General features: G+C 38.2%; 1 protein-coding gene across 1 annotated transcript in view; it reads left to right on the forward strand.

Annotated features, from left to right (window-relative positions):
• Positions 1-5,671, forward strand: part of tspan15 (tetraspanin 15) — a 115,717-nt gene extending 110,046 nt beyond the window's left edge. The window contains exon 8 of the mRNA XM_041268612.1: positions 654-5,671. Within this exon, the coding sequence (XP_041124546.1) occupies positions 654-818 (165 nt within the window). The 3' untranslated portion in view covers positions 819-5,671. The remainder of the gene's footprint in view (positions 1-653) is intronic.
• Positions 5,672-22,762: the final 17,091 nt, after the last annotated feature.

Consider the following 22,762-nt stretch of genomic DNA (forward strand, 5'->3'; position numbering starts at 1 on the left):
ACAAACAAACAAAATAAACACCTAGCTCAAACGCTGAGCCTAACTTCACTTTGAACAGCTCCCTGACTAACACGCAGGATGTCTAAGCTGTTTACCTGTCCACAAAACAAAACACACAGTTTTAACACTGCATTTATTGTACTGACTGCTCGAAGCAGAGCACACCTTCTGTCTCCTTCTACTCAGCAGTCCAGTGCAGACTAACTGCACCTATTTAATACCCTGCACCTGGTTCTAATTTGCAATTACTCCCAGGTGCAAGGAAGAATTAACAATCAAATTATTAACCAAAATGTTCATACGCACATGTTTTACAATATATAAAACATTTTATACACGCTATATTCTAATTGTATCAATCACTTTTTGTAAAGTCAGATAACTCCAACATAATAAATAATTTTAGTTGTAGTTTTCTCTTATATAATATGCATCTTGTGCATAGTCTTCTGCATTGCTTCTAAAATGTGTAGAAGGCTGCAAATAATATTCCTAAAGCTACAGTGCAAATCGCCCCACTCACTTCCTGCCAAAATGAATGGTTGTCTCAGACAGCCGCTTGCCATTTTGTGTGTTGCTGTGTGTTTAAATGTCCCTGACACCTGCGCTGCATAGTTTTCTTGTTGATGTGAGCTTCCGTTTTTGTGTTCCAGTTGTTTGGTGTTATAATCACCTGGCTGTATATCACTCGAGTGGAGGACGCCATCAGTGAGCACGGGAACTACATGGATGGGCTGCTGGAGGCAGCACCAGGAAGAAGCGGCCCGTCCAAATCCAAGACCGGTGGGTGCTGGATGTGTTTGCCAGACAGTGACTAAGAGGCTGAGCCAGTCATTGCTCCATGGCAACAGCATCACCTGAACGTACGTCTTTCCAAATACATTTCGTTGTTACATTAGTGCTTTAATCAATTTTAATTTTGCTTCAAAATAAAAATGTATTTGGTGGATATTTATGTAGCCTGACTAAATAATCAGAAGATGAGACGCAAAACCGAGGTTCTGTTGTAAGTGACTCTGCAAAATCAGCAGTTGTTGATAATGCGTAGTTCACCCCCTAGTCTCTGTAAGTCGCTTTGGATAAAAGTGTCTGCTAAATGAATTCATACAAGATTCAGCCTCTTCTGTTGGTTAAACTATTACATCCAAGCATCTACCAAAGTCTGTTTTATTTTAAAATTAAATTTTAAAAGGTTATTAGACCTCACAAATATGTGGATATTAGCCGATATTTGGACCTGGAATGTGTTATTGCGCTTATCCAGTATTACAGTAGTTATCAGAGTATACTGTAAGGTTCGACTGTTTATAACACACAATACTAGAGTGAGGACTGGTAATGTGCCCTGTGAAAATAAACACATTTTATAGAAAAAGGAACAAGCAAAATTTATTTTTGAAAAAAGTTTGCAGTTGGAAGCCAAAAAGATTCTGTCCTATGCTCTGTTCAATGCATGTTATCAAACAGTGGTACTAATCTGTATACACTGCTGTGTTGTGGAGAAAGACGTGGTACGTGATTATTGTGGAATCGCTATTGTTAACTGTATTCTAAATTACATGGAAGCCTTAATGAATTGTTAACATCCTTTGATTTTCTAAGATTCTCACTATTCACGAATACAGTCTTAGTTTTTGTGATATAAGTTAATACATAAATCATTTCAAACATCTCCTATAAGAGAGACATATTTACTTGAATAATTGCAAATTGTAGTGGGAATTCTGTGAATGAATTTATATTAAATCTGCTGAGCATTAAATTGCATGCTCAAGCCCCTCTCCCTCAGCTCTGTTACTGAAACATCTAATGTGGTGCGGGTACACTGAACCATGCACATCATACGAGTGAAAAATGTTGTTGTTGTTATTATTAACCTTGAACCTTAGTAATAAAAAAAATGCAATTATGTTTAGGAAAATACATGTGCCCAATCAACAGTACTAAACATAATTGCCTTTTTAAAATGATTATTATGGTTCAACAGTACAACGATAATGTCATGAAAAATCAAGGGGTGTTCACCAATATGTGGGGTTTTCTTTTAATAGGTGTAAAGGTATGTGGTTTATTTCTTTGAAATTTATGAGTTGTAATTGGTTTTTATTTGACTTGAAGCTGTATATTGTACTTTATTATAACATTTCTGGGTAAGCTTAACAGTGAGCTTTCATGTGCCTTCAAAATAGTCTTTTCATTGGCCTGTATGTTGCCCTTAATGCATAACTATTCGTATTTTACAGGGATTGTGCCTGATATTAATATACTGGCTCTTGCTGCTATAAAGATACATTTGCTGATGTAGCCTACGTAACATGTCTATGACAGGCAACTAGAAACATCATAAACCTGAATCTATTTTTTTCTTAACCAATAAACAAAAGATGTAATACATAAAAATGTTCTGAACATGTCGTGCTGTTGATCAGTGAATTTCACTATAACCACCTCTCAGGTAAAACAAATGATGAAATATGCTGTAAATCTTAACACTGAAACTCTTGATTTTCACAAAATGCAGCCCATACAGGCAGTCAGTGCAGGTGCACACACAGTGTATAGGTGTCCTATAGACTACATGGTTCTTAATGATCCATGGGCTTAGTCCTGAAATCCTGTTACTAACAGTCTGTCAAGTTGCTTTGCAGCTATGGCTGCATGCATATCTTTAGTTAGAAGCATGTATGAGATTAAATAAATATATTGCACGTAATTACAAACACCCAAGAATGGGGGTGCACATGATTTACCCTACAGATCAGTCGCTTTCTTGTCATCTCTGCCTCCTACGGATAATAAGTTGAGTGCAGACGTGATACAAAGACAGGCAGCTGTGTGCATTATCTCTTCATGTTAGCTCCCTTCATCCTGAGCTCAGCTGCGGCTCTTTTTAAAGGAGTAGATCTCTTCTAGCTAAAGGCCTTTTTTTAGTTTTGGTTTTTATTTTATATACAATTTCATGGGAATTTGAGCGTTTCCTTAAAAAAATGAATACAAGTGAAAATAATACATTTCCCAGTTTTCTGGGTAAAAATTGGCGGTAATAATCTGGGGAAAAGCAGCCTTCTTTGTTAATGCAAACTGTGTAAAGCTGATGAAGTTAACCTACGTTCGTTCCTATAGTTCGGTATGTTAAACAGAGCCCCATATTGCCTTAAAAATAAGTATTTTATCTACTAAATATGAAGTCGTGGATTATCTTGGCGTAAATCAGTATTTTCACCTGCTTGGGTGAAAATGTGGGTTAATGTACTTAAGAATCCAACACAGTGGGCATTGCTTACGTAATGGACCATGGGTACGGTCTTAGTACTCTTGTGGATTTGAGAATGCTGCACTTTGCTGCACTTTGTCTCTCTGAATTCAATAAGTAAGCTTCCCCATTATTTCTGGCCCATTTCCTGAAATTAAAGTTGTATCCCTAACGCTCATCATCTTTACTATTGCACTTTGTGTGGGATGCACTGGTTTCTCATTGTCACTTATGGTACTATGCTGTAGACATGTGTAATATACTCAAATTACTTGGCTTGAAGCATCCCACAGATCTGACATTTGTATAATACCAGCCTCTAGGTACTTCAGACAGCCAATACGCAATCCATCTTTCCCCTGGAGACCTGGGTCTGAATCCGACTCTCAAGTGAAATGACTTTGCCCCTGTGGACATTAGTCCACATCACAAAGCCAATACACCCCAGGTTTGGTACAATTGGATGTCTGGTGTAACTAATTGCTGTGGCTCACTGTTGACGAGCACGAAATTCACAAGTCCCACAATTTAAAAAATAAATGATACTTTTATACTCAGTTAAACCATTCAATGATTTTCGTGAGCAGCTTCAAAGAACTGCAGTGCTGTTGCACACAAAGTGCAATATATATAATATATATATATATATATATATATATATATATATATATATATATATATATATACTTTACACACACACTAAGATGATGCCTCTATGTATTACATATGTAAGATGTGCAGTACAATTTATTAAAAACCTAGAAAGTAATCATTTTATTTCAAGAACAGATGATGAGTGGCTTTACACAGGAATGGTTTAAATAATATTTTAATAATAATAATACTAAGTGTTACCAGGATTTTAATATAACAAATTAGAAACTTAAATTAACCAGATGTAACAATATTGTGTTTGTGATAGCATATGCTGTTTATTAAATACAACAGTGTGAACTTGTAGTTATTAAGTTCGAACACGCTTCAACTAAGCCAAAAAAAGTGTGTTTGTTCCTAGCATATTTCACTGTTCAAATTAACCAAATATCTGTAATAACATGTGTAATATATTGGGGTCTAGTTAATGAAGTGTTATAAAATGTAGTGGCCTTAAGGGGAACAAATGATGTCAGAGACATTGTGATGGAAATGTTTGCCCTGCAAACACATGAAGAAAGTGCCCACGCCTTCACACACCCCTGGAATCAAAGGGATGCTCACCAATGTGCTTCACACAGTTCCTCTGTGGAAGGTTTCAAACAGTCACAATCGTTGCCTTGCCTTTTGCACTGTGCATAGTGACTTTATGAATGCCCTGTGTTTTTGTCACCACCTGTATAGATTCATGTTTTACCAGGTATTTATTCTTATTTTTCCCATATATACTCTTTTTAAAAATCACATGCATGTGTCAATGTCTTTGTTTTGAAACAGACATTTTGTCGAAGCGTTTGAATATTTTACCTCCAAATTTGTGTATTTAAAGGTATGGATAAACCTTTTCTATGCTTGTTTATATCAGAAGTTTATTTTTTATAGGTTAATTTTTCTTAAAGGTACATATAATAGTGTTGTCCACCAAGTATTGACTTCCTATTTGATTGAACAGTAGTGTAAAACATCTGAAATTATAAAGTGAGATAGTTATAAAAAAAAAAAAGTAAAATAGTAATTTTAGTTGTTGAATTAAAACAAATGTGTATATCATAACAAATATGCAGGAAATTAAACACATGATACAAATTCAAATGTTTTACCAATAAATCAAAGCAAAACTGATGTGTATGAAGTACAACTGACATATCCCAAGTAATGTTAATATCAATATAAATTGGAATATTTAGGATTTAAAACATAGGAGGGTATCAATAATGCTGTCTGTTCAAATACATTGCAAAGGAGGGGATACTGTAATAACGTAAACAGCTGCAGATTAAAATGCTGCCTCCCTTGTACTCTATATTAAACTATCTGGTATTGTACACCAGGATTATCACAAAATATTATAGTATAGTGTACTATACAACAGCTGGTCACTTCTCTCCTATTGTTTTCCATGGAGGTCTCCTGTTCTATTACGCAGTAACGGAACAACAAATAAGGACCAGGTGAGGAGATGCCACTAATTAATGACACCTGTTCTAAAACCACCTCTTCACACTTGAACCCTGCTCTTTCAGTGGATTATAATGATTAGTTCAGACACCCAAAGGTAAATACACTACAGAAATCATTTTAAAAAGGTAGCATTGCTGTGGTGTGTTACAAGGTAATAATGGAACTCAAGTAATAGTAGGATAGTGTATATGGTTTAAGCCTGTAATTCTGTGTTTGTTTGGTTCTTATTTACAGTCTTAGGGTGACTGCCCTTTTCTCTTAGTTTTATGGGTGTAAGTGATTTTTTTTCTGTATTCTGTTGTGAAATAATTCTACTAATAAATCATTTTGACTTTTAAATGCTGCTCATGGTGTGATTCTGTTTTCTGACAGTTTTAGAAATGGAAATGTTAGGATTCAAAAGATAGCCCTTTCACTCTAAGATAATAATGACATGTATTGTAGAGTTCTGCAAGGTTTTAGGAGCAGCAAGTTCAGGCAGGATAAGAACAGCTTGCACTTTAATAAGCTTTCCAGACACTTGGTCAGCTCCTATTTATTAGGATACAGCAAAGCTTTTAAATTGGTGGCACTTGATGCATGCAAGAAATATTTGTAATTCGGAACCCAAACGGGAGTCCATCACAAGATCTCCATTCAACAAACTAACCCCTGCAGTCCCAGATCCAGAAGATGTTTGTGTTTCTTTTATACTGTGCATTATTATTATTTATTATTATTATTATTATTATTATTATTATTATTATTCTCCTCAATTTAGAATGTCCAATTACATTCCCTCACTGCAGCTATCCCCACAACAGCTCGGGAGAAATGACGACCACCAAACAACACCCACCACCAACCCAATTGCCACTTTACACTCGCGCTCAAGCTACTGGCCAGCCCTGCAGGTGCCTTGCCAGTAGGGTCCCTGCCAATTTGCCTCCCTAAATCACACCTCCCTGTGGAATCCCCAAAGCAGAACTTCAACTTCACACTTCCAGGATGCATACCTGCACTCCCCTGACTGAAAGACTGTTTTTTTTTTTTTAACAACTTTGAACTTGTTTTCAAAGATATTTTAAACCATTACTGTAATGCAGTGCGAGCTAATCTACAGAATCAAAAGTTTCCTAATGCTTTTAGCTACCATGCGATTGAGGCTCACACAGATTGTGATAAGGTACAGGATGAAGCAGTTTTAAAATGTCTCACTCTGTAGGATCATGAACATCGCTCCTTAGGAATCATGTCTTTTTGTAGTTAGATAACACATACCCAAGAACACTAATCACAGGACAAAATATGCATATATCACACCTGGCATTTCTAACTGGAATCAAAGGATTACCATGTACAAGGTGAATGACTCAATATAGTACATGCTTTATTCATCTCATCATATACAATGACAGCCTTGTTTAAGTACAATAGGGTGTATTTTGTTACTGATGTGTTTATAATAAAATGTTCATATTTGGGGCATGTTTTAATACCTGTCAGTGCTTCTGAGGATTCTACAGAGGTGTCTCTTGTTTCCATTTTGAAGCAGACAGGTGACAGATTGCTCCAGTGGTTTCTTCGGATTCTGCGAGGTACTTTTCTTACTAAATCTTACTATCAGTCTACTGTTCATTGATCCAGCATTTTCCAGCCTGTTAAATACCATTTCTTCTCCTGACCACTCACAATTTGTAAAATGATGTATGCAGGTATACTGGGAGTTGTGAAGGTTGTGTGCTACGCGCTTAATAGCGCTACATTTAGAAATACTAAAAGAAACTTGATTCAAAGACAGAGGTGGCCTTAAGTACACTGTTTAGCTGCTTTATTAGGACCTGTACTTAATATTGGTCTGGGCCACCACTTGCCCTGATGACAGCCTTGACACAAGTGGCATAGACAGCACAAGGTGCCTGGAAGGTTTATCTATTCAGTCATTAATATTTCACGCAATTGGCACGGACAGGTAGGCAGATGTTCTTGATAAAGAATGTGTGTATTGTTAATACCTACCATGCTAAATTGGGTTACGGTCCAGGGATTATGGTGGACATGCCAAATCCAGTCAGGTAGACAGGCCCTAAAAAGTGGTCAGGCAGTGTATGTCACAATATGTCAAATGTATCTAGAGAACTGCTTAATCTTTTGTAAAGAACAATCTTTCACACAAGTATCACAATGGGTGCACAAACTATAAATAAAATGTAACCGAACATGAATGAGGGACACTGCAGCTTTATAGCTGGGAAAATTAATGAATCCAGCAAGGTATATTAGAAGTTCCATTATACTCCAACATTTGTCTCTAAAGTAGCTTTTTTTTCAGCTACTTTAATAAAGAAAAAGAGTGGGTGTGGGTTCCAAGCGGGAGGTTAGTTCAGCGACAGTGAAATAATGATGCAGAGGTTGATTGCTCTTTTATGAACTCTGAAAAAAAAAAAAAAAAAAACAACCCGAACAGTGGCGCTGTTTGCCCTAATATAGATAAACCGGGTTTGGTCATTGGTCAACTAAGGTTTCCTCTAATTAGTATGTTAGCCCCCCATGCACCAACCATACCTTTCTAATATACTATACAATACAAGGCCTGTAAATGTGTTTATCCCTTGCTCCCTCACCCCCCCTCCAGTATGCATGAGTCTTTGATAGCCGCCCCACCACTACATTGCCACTCTCTTGCTACTTACCACCATTGGAAAGTTCAATCAATCTCTGTCCTGGAAGCGGGTGGGTTGCCGGTTTGGGTCAGAGGCGAGACAGTCAGGTTGGGTGAATGGGGGTCCCCTCGGGGAAGTAGAGGATTGCGGCCGGCAGTGGAATTCCACCGCAGGGGCTGCTGTTGTGGAATGAAGGGGGCCTCCCACTGTGGACCCCCGATGGAGAATGCTGAGGTTCCTGCCCTGGTTGGCCGGCTTCCTGTGGTGCGCTGGGTACCTGGTCTCCCCAGTAGTGGGGCGAGACGGTCCTAGTTCAGGACCAAGCGGCGTCCTGTGAGGTGTATTTGGACCTGGCACACCACCTCACCCAGCTTCTCCAGGATCTGGCAGGGCCCCACCTAGCCTTCTTGCGCTGGGACCAGGCATAATCTTCAGCCACTAACTCAAACTGAGTCAAAAAGGCTTCCAAAGACATGACAGCATTGTACTGAGGAAGCTTTGGGACCAGCCCATGGAAAGGGGCAGGTGTTTCGGTAAACAAGACAGGTTGTCGACCATCCCCTTCCATCTGTAACTGCAGCTTGGATTCCCTTCCTCCTTCAGGGGGCGTGTCTCGTTGCTGTATGTCCTCTCTCTCTCTCTCTCTCTCTCTCTCTCTCTCTCTGCATGACATAATGGTTGCTCTGCACCTGCAGAGGCTGTCAGCCCTCTGTTCTCCATTAGCAGGCTGGCTTCTCTTGTAGCTGTCGTTTGCAGGAGTTTTCTTCTGCTTGAGCTTATCAAATCGCTCTTAATTGGCTGTCAGGGAAGGTTCCTCTCCCCTATGATAGTGAAGCACTGAATCATAAAACAATATGGAGAAACACACACAAGTAAATGCTGCACTCTTATTCCTGCGTCTTCCAATGAATGCTACAATGTGCGCGTGTATTTTGCTTTCACTTTCATATGTGATCGTCTTTTTCAAGTAATACAAAAACGCAAACAGGATTCTTTTATATCTCTATTGATAACCAACTTAATTTCCAATCAATACTCTGCAAACACAGTAAACCTTTTTTTTTTTTTTTTTTTTTTTTTTAATGTATAGCTAGAAAAATGTTTTAGCTCATTTGCATTATAAAAAAAATTATTGGCACCGGTCGAAAAAGTGCAGGGGGCGGCACGCCTGGGATTATATATATATATATATATAGATATATATATATATATATATATATATATATATATATATATATATATATATATATATATATACAGTGCTTTGCAAAAGTATTCAGACCCCTGACCAATTCTCTCATATTACTGAATTACAAATGGTACATTGAAATTTTGTTCTGTTTGATATTTTATTTTTAAACACTGAAACTCAGAATCAATCATTGTAAGGTGACATTGGTTTTATGTTGGGAAATATTTTAATGAAAAATAAAAAACTGAAATATCTTGCTTGCATAAGTATTCAACCCCTGTGCTGTGGAAGCTCCCAGTTTGCACCGATAAAAGAAATTGCCCTAACAAGGACACAATTACCTTACCATTGTCCTCCACCTGTGAACCATTAAAGTTGCTGTCACATTTTCTGGATAAAAACCCCACTGTTGAAGGATCATTGGTAAGGCTGTGAATCTGAAGGAAAATGAAGACCAAAGAGCATTCTACAGAAGTTAGAGATAAAGTAATACAAATGCATAGATTAGGGAAAGGGTACAAAATAATATGCAAGTGTTTGGATATCCCAGTGAGCACAGTTGGATCAATAATCAGGAAGTGGAAGCTGCATCACACCACCCAGGCACTGCCAAGAAAAGGCCGTCCATCAAAACTCAGTGCTCAAACAAGAAGGAGACTTGTGAGAGAAGCCACAGAGAGGCCAACAATCACTTTAAAGGAGCTACAGAGTTCAGTGGCTGGGAGTGGACTAATGGTGCACCGGTCAACCATATCAGGAGCTCTGCATAACACTGGCCTGTATGGTAGGGTGGCAAGAAAGAAGCCATTACTCAAAAAGTACCATCTGAAAGCATGTCTGGAGTTTGCCAGAAAGCATGAGAGTCACCCAGCTGCGATGTGGGAAAAGGTTTTGTGGTCAGATGAGACCAAGATAGAGCTTTTTGGCCAAAACTCAAAGCGCTATGTGTGGCGCAAACCTAACACTGCCCATGCCTCAAGACACACCATCCCTGCAGTGAAGTATGGTGGTGGCAGCATCATGCTGTGGGGATGCTTCTCATCAGCAGAGACTGGGCATCTTGTTACAATTGAAGGAAGAATGGATGGAGCAAAATACAGGAAAATACTGCAAGAGAAAATCTTAAAAAACTGAAGCTTGGAAGGAAATTCACCTTTCAGTAGGACAATGATCCCAAGCATAAGGCCAAAGCAACATTGGAGTGGCCCAAGAACAAAAAGGTGAATGTCCTACAGTGGCCCAGTCAAAGTCCTGATCTCAATCCCATTGAGAATCTGTGGCACTATTTGAAAATTGAATATATATATATATATATATATATATATATATATATATATATATATATATATATATAAACACACACACACACACACACACAGTGCTTGAAATGGGGCGGTACCGGAGTACCACCATTTCTCAATTTCAAATATTTGAGTCCTGCCATTTCGGAATTTAAACATCTGAGTAGCATTTTGGCGCTTATCAGTGACTAACTGTCAGTTTTCTTTTCTAAACTGGCTGCTGCATTTATGTGACTTTCTAGTTGTCACTTTGTTGTCCTAGTAGCAGCTGCAAGGTTTATGTCACAGCAGAGCATAGACTGTAACTCCCAGAGTGCATTACAAAACAAAGCGGGGGAATTTATTTGGAATGGTTCAGGTCAAGTCACGATTAGACACAGTACTGATCAGACGAGAGCTTAAACTGGTTATAAAGTGGTGGCACTGGTGTGAAAAGAAAGTGTACAGAGGAATCAAAACAACAGGCCTCCTTAAGAAAGAAAATGAAAGAGCATAAACATTCAACTGCTCATGTGACAGCTGAGAAGATTTTAAAAAGTGCAAAACCGGAAAGCATGGAAACCCCTGTCAATTCAGTGTGTAATGCGGAGCTGGAAACAACATGCAGAGTATTCCGTATAGGGAAATATGGAAGGCCATTTGTAGATACAGTGGTTTGCAGAAGTATTCACCTCCTTCCAATAATGTCACATTTTGTTGCATTATAAATAATTTATGCAGTTTTTCAAACAACCTTTTTTTTTTTTTTTAAATTCAAAGCTATAGTGGTTAAACTGAATACTGTTATATGAGGAGGAGGCTAAATGTCAGCAAAACTTGCAAAGAAAATGTACAAAATGAAATTTACTGGTTGCATTCAGCCCCTTAAGTCAGTACTTGGTAGAAGCATCTATTGCAGCAATTGCTGCTATGAGTCTTTTTGGATAGGTCTCTACTAGCTTTGCACAGTAGGATGATGACATTTTTGCCCATTCTTCATGGAAAATGACTCCAGTTCTGATAAATTTTCAATTGGATTCAAGTCAGGACTTTGGTTTAGCAACTTAAGAACATTAATTCTCTTCTTGTTCAACCACTCCAGTGTGGCATTTGCTTTGTGCTTCGGGTCATTGTCCTGATGAAATGTGAATTTCCTTCCCAATCCCCAGTCTTGGCTGACTCAAACAGGTTTTCCTCAAGGATTCACCTGTACTTTGCACCATCCATTCTCCCCTCTATCCTGACAAGCTTTCCAGTCCCTGCTGAAAAGAAGCTTCCCCATAACATGATGCTGCCACCTCCATGTTTAACAGTTGTGTTGACTGGGTGATGTGCAGTGTTGGGCTTGAGCCAGACGTAACATTATCATCTACATGCTTTTTTGCAAACTCCATATGTGCTTTAAGATGAGGTTTTTTGAGTAATGGCTTCTTTCTTGCCACCTGTCCATACAGGCCAGCTTTTTGTAGGGACTGTCTTATTGTTGATGTGTGAACACTGACTCCTATCTCAGACAGAGAACTTTGTAGATCTCTCAAGGTCACTATTGGCTTCAGTGTGACATCCCGAACCAGTTTCCTGCATGCCCGGCTGCTCAGTTTGGGAGAGAAACCTGATCTGGGTAGTGTCTGGGTGGTATGATGCATCTTCCATTTCTTAATAATGGACTTCACTGTGCTGAGAGGGATAATCAATTATTAGGGATAATTTATCCCTGACTTGATTCAAAAGCTCCTTGGTCTTCATAGTTGCTTTGTTGGATGACTATGTGAATTGCAGGTTGATAGTCTTTATATATCTGAGGGAAATTATCTACAAGTTAAACCACTTTGAGTACACAGAGGATGAAACCATTTCACTAATTTTGTGACCTTTCAAACAAATCATTTGCACCTGAGCTGAGCACCTGGGCTGCAGTAGCAAAGGGCTTGAATACTTATGCAACTGAGATTAATCTGTTTTTCTCTGTAAATCCTACTTATATATATATATTCTCTGTGCATTTTTATTACTTTATCAATGTGGAGTAGTTTGTGTAGATTCTACACGTAAAGTCTAATTTGAAAGTTTTGTGGAGTATGCTGAGGTGCCAACAAAATATGAAAACTTTGCAGAGGGGGTGAATACTTCTGCAAACCACTGTATGTCTGTTGATGTGGATTTGCAGAAGTTGGACGGCATTAACATGGGCAGAGTTCTTCACACAAACAAGTAGTGTGCTGATATTACTGATCACATTGCAGCAGAAATGAGAAAAAAAAAAACTGGTAAACGATATTCTGCAAAACAAAAGAAAAATGTGTTTATTAATTGATGAATCCACTAGCTTAAGTGGTAAGTCTGTTCTTGTTTTGTGCTTGCAGTCAGCAATAATGGGAGAAGTAAATTCTGCTGGACAGTGCCCTCAGATCATCTCCCTTTTTTCACATTTTGGGGGTTATGTTTAATGCTTCGGTTGAATTAAGTGATCTTTCTCGCCACTTTCAACGACGTGAGACAACCCTTCCCGAAGCAGACAAATTTTTAGTTCGACAAATCTGAGTTTTTGAGTCACTGGTGAACACTCCTGGACCCTACACAGAGGAAGCAAACAAAGCCTACATCCAGTTAGATTTTAAGGGGGTTGAGTTGAACGAGTGCAGTAAAGTTGTGCAAATTAACGCAAGTCAGTTTTACAAGAGTTTGGCAGAGAATCTTTGAAATAGACTTGTGACAACAACTTTGTCAAATGCCAGTACCAAGGTACTGGAAACCCAGTTAAAGTAATGCAATAAAAAAGTAATTGAAAAAGTCAAAATGTTCTATCCTGAATCCTGGCCCAAAGAAGAAGAGCTGGATATTTAGCATGACGACAGGGAAGTGAGACACTGTGACACAATGGGCTGAGTGGTGACATCAGGCCAAAAAGAAACACACACAGTACTGAGGTGAAATGAAGAAGGTGCTTGCTTACTCTGCTTTACTGTAAATAAAAAGTTTGAACAAAACAGAAAAACACTGACTGAACAAATAAAACGGCACGTTCGCCAAAGTAAATAGATGAACAAAACGAACAGAACAGTGGACGAACAGACAAACAAGTACTGTGCTGGAACTTCCAGCACGTTGTAGCAATTGTTAAATGAATATTTTCCTCTCTCTCACCCATTCTCCACTTACAAACACACAACCCTGAGTGAGCAAAATATGCATCTATAAATACTATTGTGCTAGGATTCAATTACTAATTAATTATTCACTTGAATCCCAGCAAGCGAACTAATTTGTGCAACCCCGTGCTCACATACTATTAAATACTTTAAATGCACCTGAAGTGAAGTGCATTCCCCGTGCCTAAATACAACTATATATTTTAAATCACTCATGCTACACAGACCCATTTATATCCCGTGCACCAATACCTATACACTAACATTGTCACACCACACGCAACATATAACACAAAAATACACAGCGGGCGGGGCACATTGCCACAGACATCTATGCCATAATTTTAAAATTGATGTAGTGGATAGTATAAGAGGACTTTGTGAATACAAGGAATGCAAAGATGCACGTATCCCAAGTGCCTTAGAACCACTATTGAAAATGATTAGAACCATCGCAATATCGGCAAGTGAATGTGAGCGCGCTTTCAGCTGCATTGAACGACATTTTGACATCAAACAGAAATGCTCTTGCTGTCAGCCGCCTGTCCAGCCTTGTATTTTTAAAGTGCAATGGCCCACCACTACACAGGTTCAACCCATTGGATTATGTAAAGTCCTGGCTGATAAAGGAAGACAAAGTGCTGACAAGACAGCTTGCCGCCACTCTATAACCCACGCAGATTCAACTTGCGAGTCCATGTGCTTACGGAAATCATTTTGACAGCCTTATTCCGTAAGTAGGCTACTGATTTTTATGTTTCAGTTTTAAATATGTTATTTATTACATGTACCTTAATTTAAAAAAAATAACAAAATTGTATGTAATTCAATTATGTTAATTTAAAATGTTTAAAGGTACACTTGCAGCTAATATCTACCTGTAAAATTAAATAAATAAATGTAAACAAAAGCTAATAATTACAGTTGATACTTTCAGTGTTTCCAATAAAATATATTTGTTGTGTTTCAACAAGTATTTTAATAGTGAATTTGTTGTCATTTAAAATTTAAACAGAGACTTTATATTTCAGGGAACAGATTCAGCTGGAGTGGGAAAGAGAAACAGCTGGACAGGATGCCTGAGAGAGCTGGACAGGGGGACAGAGAGAGTTGGAAAGTGAGACAGAGAGATAGCTGGACAGGGAGTCTGAGAGTACTGTGACTACCGCCACTTTTTTTTCTTTTTTCATTTCAAGCACTGTGTGTGTGTATATGGGGGGGGGGGGGGGGGGGGGGGGGGGAACATGTACACTGAGTTCAAAGCGTTTTATTTTTGGGATATGTATTTGTGTTGCTCAGTTGATGAACACAGGTTTTTTCATTGTCCTTTCTGATATCTATGGGGTGCCATGTGTAAAAAAAAAATTGTGAAAATAATATATTTTTTTTAAATGTGTACATTCAGATATAATTCCTAAATCTACTTGCAAGATTTAACATTTAGCTAAACATTTAACTAAATCTTAAATCCTTAAAAAGACTTAACTAAATATTTAACTAACTCTTAAATCTCTTATCAAGATTTAACATTTAGCTAAATGTTTAACTGGCCAGCTAAATCTGGAGTTTGTATGCAAATGAGCTGCACCCATTTTGTGTTTTCACGCAATTTGATTGGCTCTTGTAATGCTAATCGGGGAATATAGACATTTCAGCATTACAATAGTCAATCAGAGATTTTAAGAGATTTAAGATTTAGTTAAATATTTAGCTAAATGTTCAATGTTGTTAAGAGATTTAAGATTTAGTTAAATATTTAGCTAAATGTTAAATGTTGTTAAGAGATTTAAGATTTAGTTATATATTTAGCTAAATGTTAAATGTTGTTAAGAGATTTAAGATTTAGTTATATATTTCTCTAAAAGTTAAATCTTGTTAAGGATTTAAGATTTAGTTAAATGTTTAGCTAAATGTTAAATCTTGTAACTAGATTTATGAATTATATTTGAATGTACACATTTAAAAAAAATATATATTTTCACAACATTTATAAATCTGGGGAAAAAATACAAGATTTAAGTTATTATTAATTTTAAAAGCATTTTCTATGTACAACCTAACATAAGTAATGTTTCTTCCAGGTTAAAAACTTGATTTAAAATATTATTTTGGTAAAATTGTATGTATTTAAGAAATATTTAGCGACTAACAATGTAGGTTGACTTTTATTTCATACAATGTAGGTTCTAACAATACAAAATAACTTTTATTTTCTATGTTTCTTTGTATTAAAAATGTAATTTTATGCAAAAAAGCAGTTCAGTTTGTCATCTTCAAAATGTTTTACATTTAATTATTTGACATATTAGACCAGAGGCTGACTGAAAAATTCTTTTTTTCTGGCTTCCTGGCGATTTGTAAAAGCTCTGCAGTAAAAGTTCGGACTTGATGGGCCTCCAGGATGATTGACTCAATCATCTGCCCAGGCAGGGAAAATATTTAATTAGAGGGGTCCGAATGGCATGCCTGGGATTGCTGAAGGAGGATGGAAGTTGTGGTTTAGCGTGAACAGATAAATAGGAGTGCATGCCTGAGTGCAGTTGGGCAAGTGAGTGACAGAGGCTGTCTCTTTGACAGCGAGACATTGACTGGAATTTAACAGAGAGGTTTTTGTTATTTTAGTTTGCTTTGGCGTGGTCTTTAATTATTTATTTGTTCTGTGCTAATAAACTGCTGAATTTGAGCAGGAAGCTACTGCCTGTGTGGAGCCTGCTTTCATTTTACACACAATGTTCTAATGTTGTTTTAGGAAAATAATATTTTTCTAAATATTGTACTGTTATACTAGAAGGAGCAGCACAGTACTAGATTGTTACATCTGACTCCCACCTGTAACAACTGACCTTGGTGATGGGATCAGTTCTAACAGCCTCTCATTTGAAGCACTCTTGCTCTATGTATATTAGTGCTTAAAACATTTTAACTGTGGGACTGGGTACAGAGCAGATGTAATGGTTAGTATCAAAGTATCATCAGCCTGACTCAAATATTCTGTCACTAATGGAGAAAAAGACGAAAATTATTGCAACTGCCCCCGATCTCCCGCATGTAGAGAAGGCAGGTCAGTCGCAGCTCTTAGGGCTCTCCAAATAATTTCAAAACAAGCTCGGAGCCAGGTAAAAGCAGGTTTAGAGGGTTCTGTAACTGGAGTAACAAAACCAAGAACCACACAGAATGACTGCTAACACACTGACATAGTGGGTGAAGAGGGTGTGTTGGCTTTTCCTCTCTCTGAATGGCTGAGAGGCAGGCCTTTGGGGATTGCTCGGCCCATAAGTACTGTGCTTGGCTAGGCATTGGGTTGGCCTAACAGCGGATACCCTGTAACACTGGCGGAAGACGCCAGTGTAAATAAAGACCAGGCAGGAATGCCAGTGGTTGAAGAGAGGACAAAACAGGCAAGCGCGCCTGAGGAAGACAGCCCACCTTAAACGAATAACATAAGTAGTAAAATAAAGAATTACGTACCCAAGGGGACATGTTTAGATATACAGGGAACTCTGGCCACCCCAGTGTATAGAGAATAGCCAAGCATAGGACGGACACCCAAGCTGACCGGCATAGCGGCAGTGGGGGTACTGCGTAAGCAGCACTTTTGTTTTGTAGTTTTATTACTGTGCTTTGTTTTCCCTTTTCATTTCGCCTTTGGTTTTTATTATTATTTTTGAGCACCTGTGAGTGCGCCTGTGTATACCTGTGGTGGTAACCCTGTGGTCCTGATTACTGTTGCTGGTATACAGGCCACAGACAACAGCGCCCTCTGCAGGCTAAAATAAATTTAAAAAAATAAAAGAAATAAAACTGGGCACCTGTGCGGTGTTTTCCAAATACCAACTTATGTCTCCCGTGTCAGTGAATACTCCCATCCTTCCACAAATTCCACAAACAAAACTAAACAAATACATTTATGATAAGGCTTTGCCCCTCCCCCTTTTCATGTGCAGGTCTTCTAGCCCTGTCACAGTGGGGAATACTTATTATGTCATATAATGCATGTGTATGAATTCCCTTTTCTAATTGGTGTTTTTTTTTTATATAGAGGCATTTTATTTTCACATGTATCTCAAGAACACAAGAAGTTATTCCACATGCAGTACTGTAATCATCTAGGTCTTCAATACCACTTGTCCAGTTTGCATTGAACTGTTCATAATCATAAATAATTGGATTATAATTGTATTTATACATACTGTTGATATACGTCATGGTCATCACTGTTTGTCATCCTGATATTTATTTTAAATGTAGAGCCATTGTGTGGAATGTATGTTACTGGCATATTTGTTTTTATTCATCTCTGAGAATGTACCTTTACCTTTACCCTTGGTATTTCCATATCTGTGGACCTGGGAACTGTATTTTATGCATCCAGACAATGAGATTCCTAGCAAGACCAGTCATAGGCAGCCATATAGCAAATAACACACTGCTCTCTGTTACGACCCTTATCCAGAAATCCTGTTTGGTATTTGCAGATAAATTCCCTTTAGATAAGGAAGTAAACATTAACTAGTTTCAGTCTTAAGGTGTGTTTTCACGGTCAAAAAATTGGATCTACATTTTATCTAATTTCTTTGAACTGTGAAAATGTTGGTTTAATAACTTTGAACATGCTCAAATTAATTTCCTTAAAGAAACGTCACATCCAAGTTTGCTGTGATTGGTTGACAGGCTTGCAGTGATATGATCAGCTTGTTCCATTTTAATAAATGCATTGCTCATCAACAAAAAAAAAATGGATTCAAACTTAGATCCAACTTGGATCCAATTTATTTGACCAGGAAAACCTTTAGATACATGGAAATGCAGATACACATCTTGATACGATAAGTTCTAACGTTCTTCCACACAGTGATATTAAGTGCAGTAAAATTACAAGGAGAAATTGAAGAATGTTTCTGACACTCTAAGGCCTATACACATTTGATTAAGAGATTAAATGAGGGATTGTAATAATTTGAATTTCATTTGACGAGACAGCTCTGCAAAGTGTTCCATCTGAGGTGATGCTTTAAAATAAGAAACAGCCCTTGAAAGTATTGTATTTATTCTCATAGCAAGTCACTGGAGAGCTGTGTTTCTTTCTGTTCAAAGAGACACTGATACTGAGATAGTAACAAAAAGAAACACACTGTCTAATGTTTTATTTTTGTGACTTGGCGTGACTGGATTTATTTCAACGAGTCCAGGTTTATGTTTATATAAATACCTGGCTGTTTTAACAGGAACACGTTATTGAGATGTCCCTGTATTATTTCCAGCAATGACCAGCGCTGGCTAACCTGGTTAGTGGTGGTTATACTGTAGTGCTGTTGCTGCTGGGTTTCAACTGTAATTTTAGCTCCTTTTGCTCAATGTGTTCTGGAAAATTTAAAAAGTTGTGGTGGAAAAACTTGATTACCCAATTATTTTACCCACATTTTTGACCCCAATTGAGAATGTCCAGTAATGTTCCCCACAACAGCTCAAGAGAACTGATGATCAATGGGCATCCTCCAATCCCACGACCAAGAGCTGAACAGTGAGCTCACCGGTGACCTGGCCAGCAGGAGCTGCTGTAGCACTGTGAGGAGAAACACTCCCAAAGATTTGTCTCCCTAACCCTTAGGCACTAAGCTACTTGTGGAATACCTGGTGGAGTTCAGTGGCTTTGTACATCCAGGCTCCCCTGACTGTAAAGCTGAACTTTGTGGCTTGGAATTTGGTTTTAGGAGACTAGGTTTCAGGCCACTGCATGGCACACCAGGGTAGACTTGGGGTTTGATAAAGAAAAGTTGCCTCAAACTAGGTCTCCTGGAACCAGGTTTCAAACCCTGCATGCCATGTGGTTGTGCCGTTACCAGGTAAGTGACTTTTTAGAAAGCTTTTGACTCTTGAGTATACATATCTAGTTCAGTTTAACAGGAGAAAAAACGCCTGTTAAAGGTATAAAGCTGTTAAGAAACACACCTTGCCCCGAAGGTCTTTCTTATTGGGAAATGGGAGATCTACACAATGGAGGTAATATAAGGGTTAAGTCACTTAAAATTCAATTTTAAAGGTAAACACTGAATATTGTTAAAGATCAAGGATTGTAATATTAGAAAATGATTCGGTAATGTCAGCCATTCAGCTGTAGTGTGCTTCTATCAGGTGATAATAATGTAACATTGGAGCATCAGTGTGAGTTAATCAATCCAAGAACGTTTTCGAAGGGTTTGGGGTGACTTTATTGAAGTCTTTAAAATCTTTAACCGTTTACTGCCCAGGGTATGTTCCCATACCTATTTAATGTCTATTGTCTCAATGGTGGGGTTTCCAAGTGTGTTCTAATCTTTTTGGGTTTCCATCGGCTCAGTTTATTTTACTTGAAGATCCTCTTTTTCACTTGACATCATGCAAGTAAAGGGGAAAGGAGGTGGTCGATATGCAAATTAGGCATGCGTAGCGTTCTCGTGATGTTTTCACACACAGCTTGGGAAAGTGTGGTTTCCATGCACAGAGAACAGGTACACCAGAGAATCCCATCTGAAAATCCATGTGTAACAGGGTGAGGAGCTCTGTACATGTATTTGTTTGGTTATTTTTAGAACGGGGTCTCCCCCTCCGCCCCTGTGTCTCCATCTGTTATTTTGTATTTATGTATTATGATTTATATTTTTGTATTTGTTATTGTTATGACGGCGTAGCTGTGCGTTTGTTTTGTTATTGTTTTGTTTATGTTGAAACGTGTTCTGGCAGAGGCGAGGTTAGAAAACTCGTCCTTTTCCAAGAATGATTAAAAACCTTGTGCAGAAGGTGGCCATCTCCCGAATTAAGTGATTAATTTGTTGCTAATCGGGAGATGGTCAGCTGCATAAATACCTGCAGCTCTCTGCACTCCGGGTGGGGTGTTCGAGAGGCAGAACCAGAGAGAGCGAGGAGAGAGTAATTTAAAAACTAAAAAATACATACAGGAACAGTGAAGGCGATTGCCCAGCCTGACCTATTTGTGTTTGGGATTTGTTTGTTTATCTTGTTTGTTTGTGCTCTGTGAGCAAGTGTTTTTTGTTTAAATATTTTATTTATTTTTGTTGTTTAATAAACAGCGCGTGCTACGCCTTTGAACTGCAGTTACCTTGCCTTTGTTTTCTTCCTGCATCTGGCCTGACCTCACCGCTCAGCCATTTCCTGTCACACCATGGTTGTCAGGTGACACCATTGTTGTCAGGTGACATCTTGATTTTCTAAATGCCTCGTACCTGGTTGTTTAATGATGTGTTTTACTACTCTTGCCCAAATTGTTTTTCAGATGTCCATTGGTGGGGTGGCATATTGCTGATAGTGAATAATATTTCAACTAATTTATCAGATGACTTATTAATTAAAGAAAAAAGAAAATAATGAAACTGTCCAGCCCAGCTATAGCAGATCACCACGGCTGAAAAAATATATGCTCCCAAGGCTGTCTGGATTGGGAGCAGTGGACGTTTTCACGTGAAATGTGGGTTTCCACATGAAAATGGGCATAGATTTCCCATGTTTTACATCATGCTCACAAGTAAATGAGATTTACTCTATCCCTCTCTGTGGTCGTTATTTTCAGCTACAAACCTGATCCTCTCTACCAAACGTGCACGCGCATCACCACTTCACGTGTAAATAACCAGACATGGAAACTTCCCCAATGTCAAATATATCACACATTGGAAAACAAAGGGTTAAGAAAGCAGAATGCAGGGAGTGGTGAGGGTATTGAAGGGGTTACCTAGCCATGTTGTTGATGCAGAATCACTGGGATCCTTAAGATCTGACCTGACAAATTCACCATTTTTTACAGTGAAAACAATACAGCCGCCCTCATGATTACACCTTTTCCAATGTCTTATGGGGTCCTTGTCCAGTTAACCAGGTGGTGGACCTCCAAAAGAACTGGATTTGAGGCAACTTATTTTCAAGCCGTCATAAAACAAAATAAAAATATTTAAAATGTCCTTATTGCGAGGGTTTGTACTGATAGAAACCACTTCTAAATCTGTCATTCCGATTTCTGGTCTAACATCAGATAACTGTTTAACATCAGATTACAGTCTTCATTAACCCTCTGTCTCGCTCTTTATCATTGACAATGGTTCGGACTCTCAACAATTTCAGATCCTTCCTGAAACAAGACCTCAATACTCACATACATAGTTACAGTATATCTACAAATGTTTTTGAGTTTTGATGCATTTTTTTTGGCAATAAATCATACATACCAGGCTTATCCAGTTCCTTAGAAATGGGCTCCCATATATTGCCTTTCATCTCTGCATCTTTATAATTATGATAACCTTTGTCCTAAAGCTCTGGGTATAATTTTTTCTCTCTCATTTTTGATACTGCTTTACCCTGGTGGACCACATGCATTGAAGCTGTTCTCTGATTGTTCAATTCCATAGTTGTTAGATTAAATTCTATGTATTTTGATTCGCCCTGGTGTCGCCCCTGCGTCACCTGTAGTGTGAAAGATACTTTTCAAAAGTATAGGTTCTATTCATTTTGTCGCATCGCTGCACAGTTTTGCTTGCCACATTGCATCTGGTGTGTAGCGGCCTTGAGACTTATGCCTTAGAAACAATGCATGCTGTCAAAAAGAAAAGCATTTAAATCTCAAGACAGTTTCCATATGTATTAAGTGTGTATGAAAGAGGCCGGATTGCCAGCCTCTGTCTGGCCCTAGTTCAGGCAGGTTTAGCGAGGATGGGTGACAGGGTGTGCAGGAATCGAAACCTTGAACCATACCGAATTAAGGGAGTAACCCAAAAACCTTAAGCTTTCTTCAGTAAATGCCTGGATTGCTATACTGAGAAATAAATCAGTTCCCTCTTACTTTTCGTTCACATTTTAAGAAATGTGTATTAAAGGTGTGCAGATACTCTGACTTTCTGATGAATTCCCTTCAAGAAGTTTTAAGTTGTTGGCATTAATTAAATATAATTTAACATGTTTTTCAACACAAAACAAAGCACTCCCACGTTTGACCTTGTTTACACATTTAAGTACCCATAACAATTTGACAGTGTGATTTTTAAAATAGAACCTGTTGTTAACCCCCTCTTGCCAATGGACTATATGGTACCCAATTGTGCCAGTACTTGCATCAGCTTATAGTTGCAATGCACTGCTCCATA

Source organism: Polyodon spathula, chromosome 13 (assembly GCF_017654505.1).
Source record: "Polyodon spathula isolate WHYD16114869_AA chromosome 13, ASM1765450v1, whole genome shotgun sequence".
Taxonomy (NCBI): Eukaryota; Metazoa; Chordata; class Actinopteri; order Acipenseriformes; family Polyodontidae; genus Polyodon; species Polyodon spathula.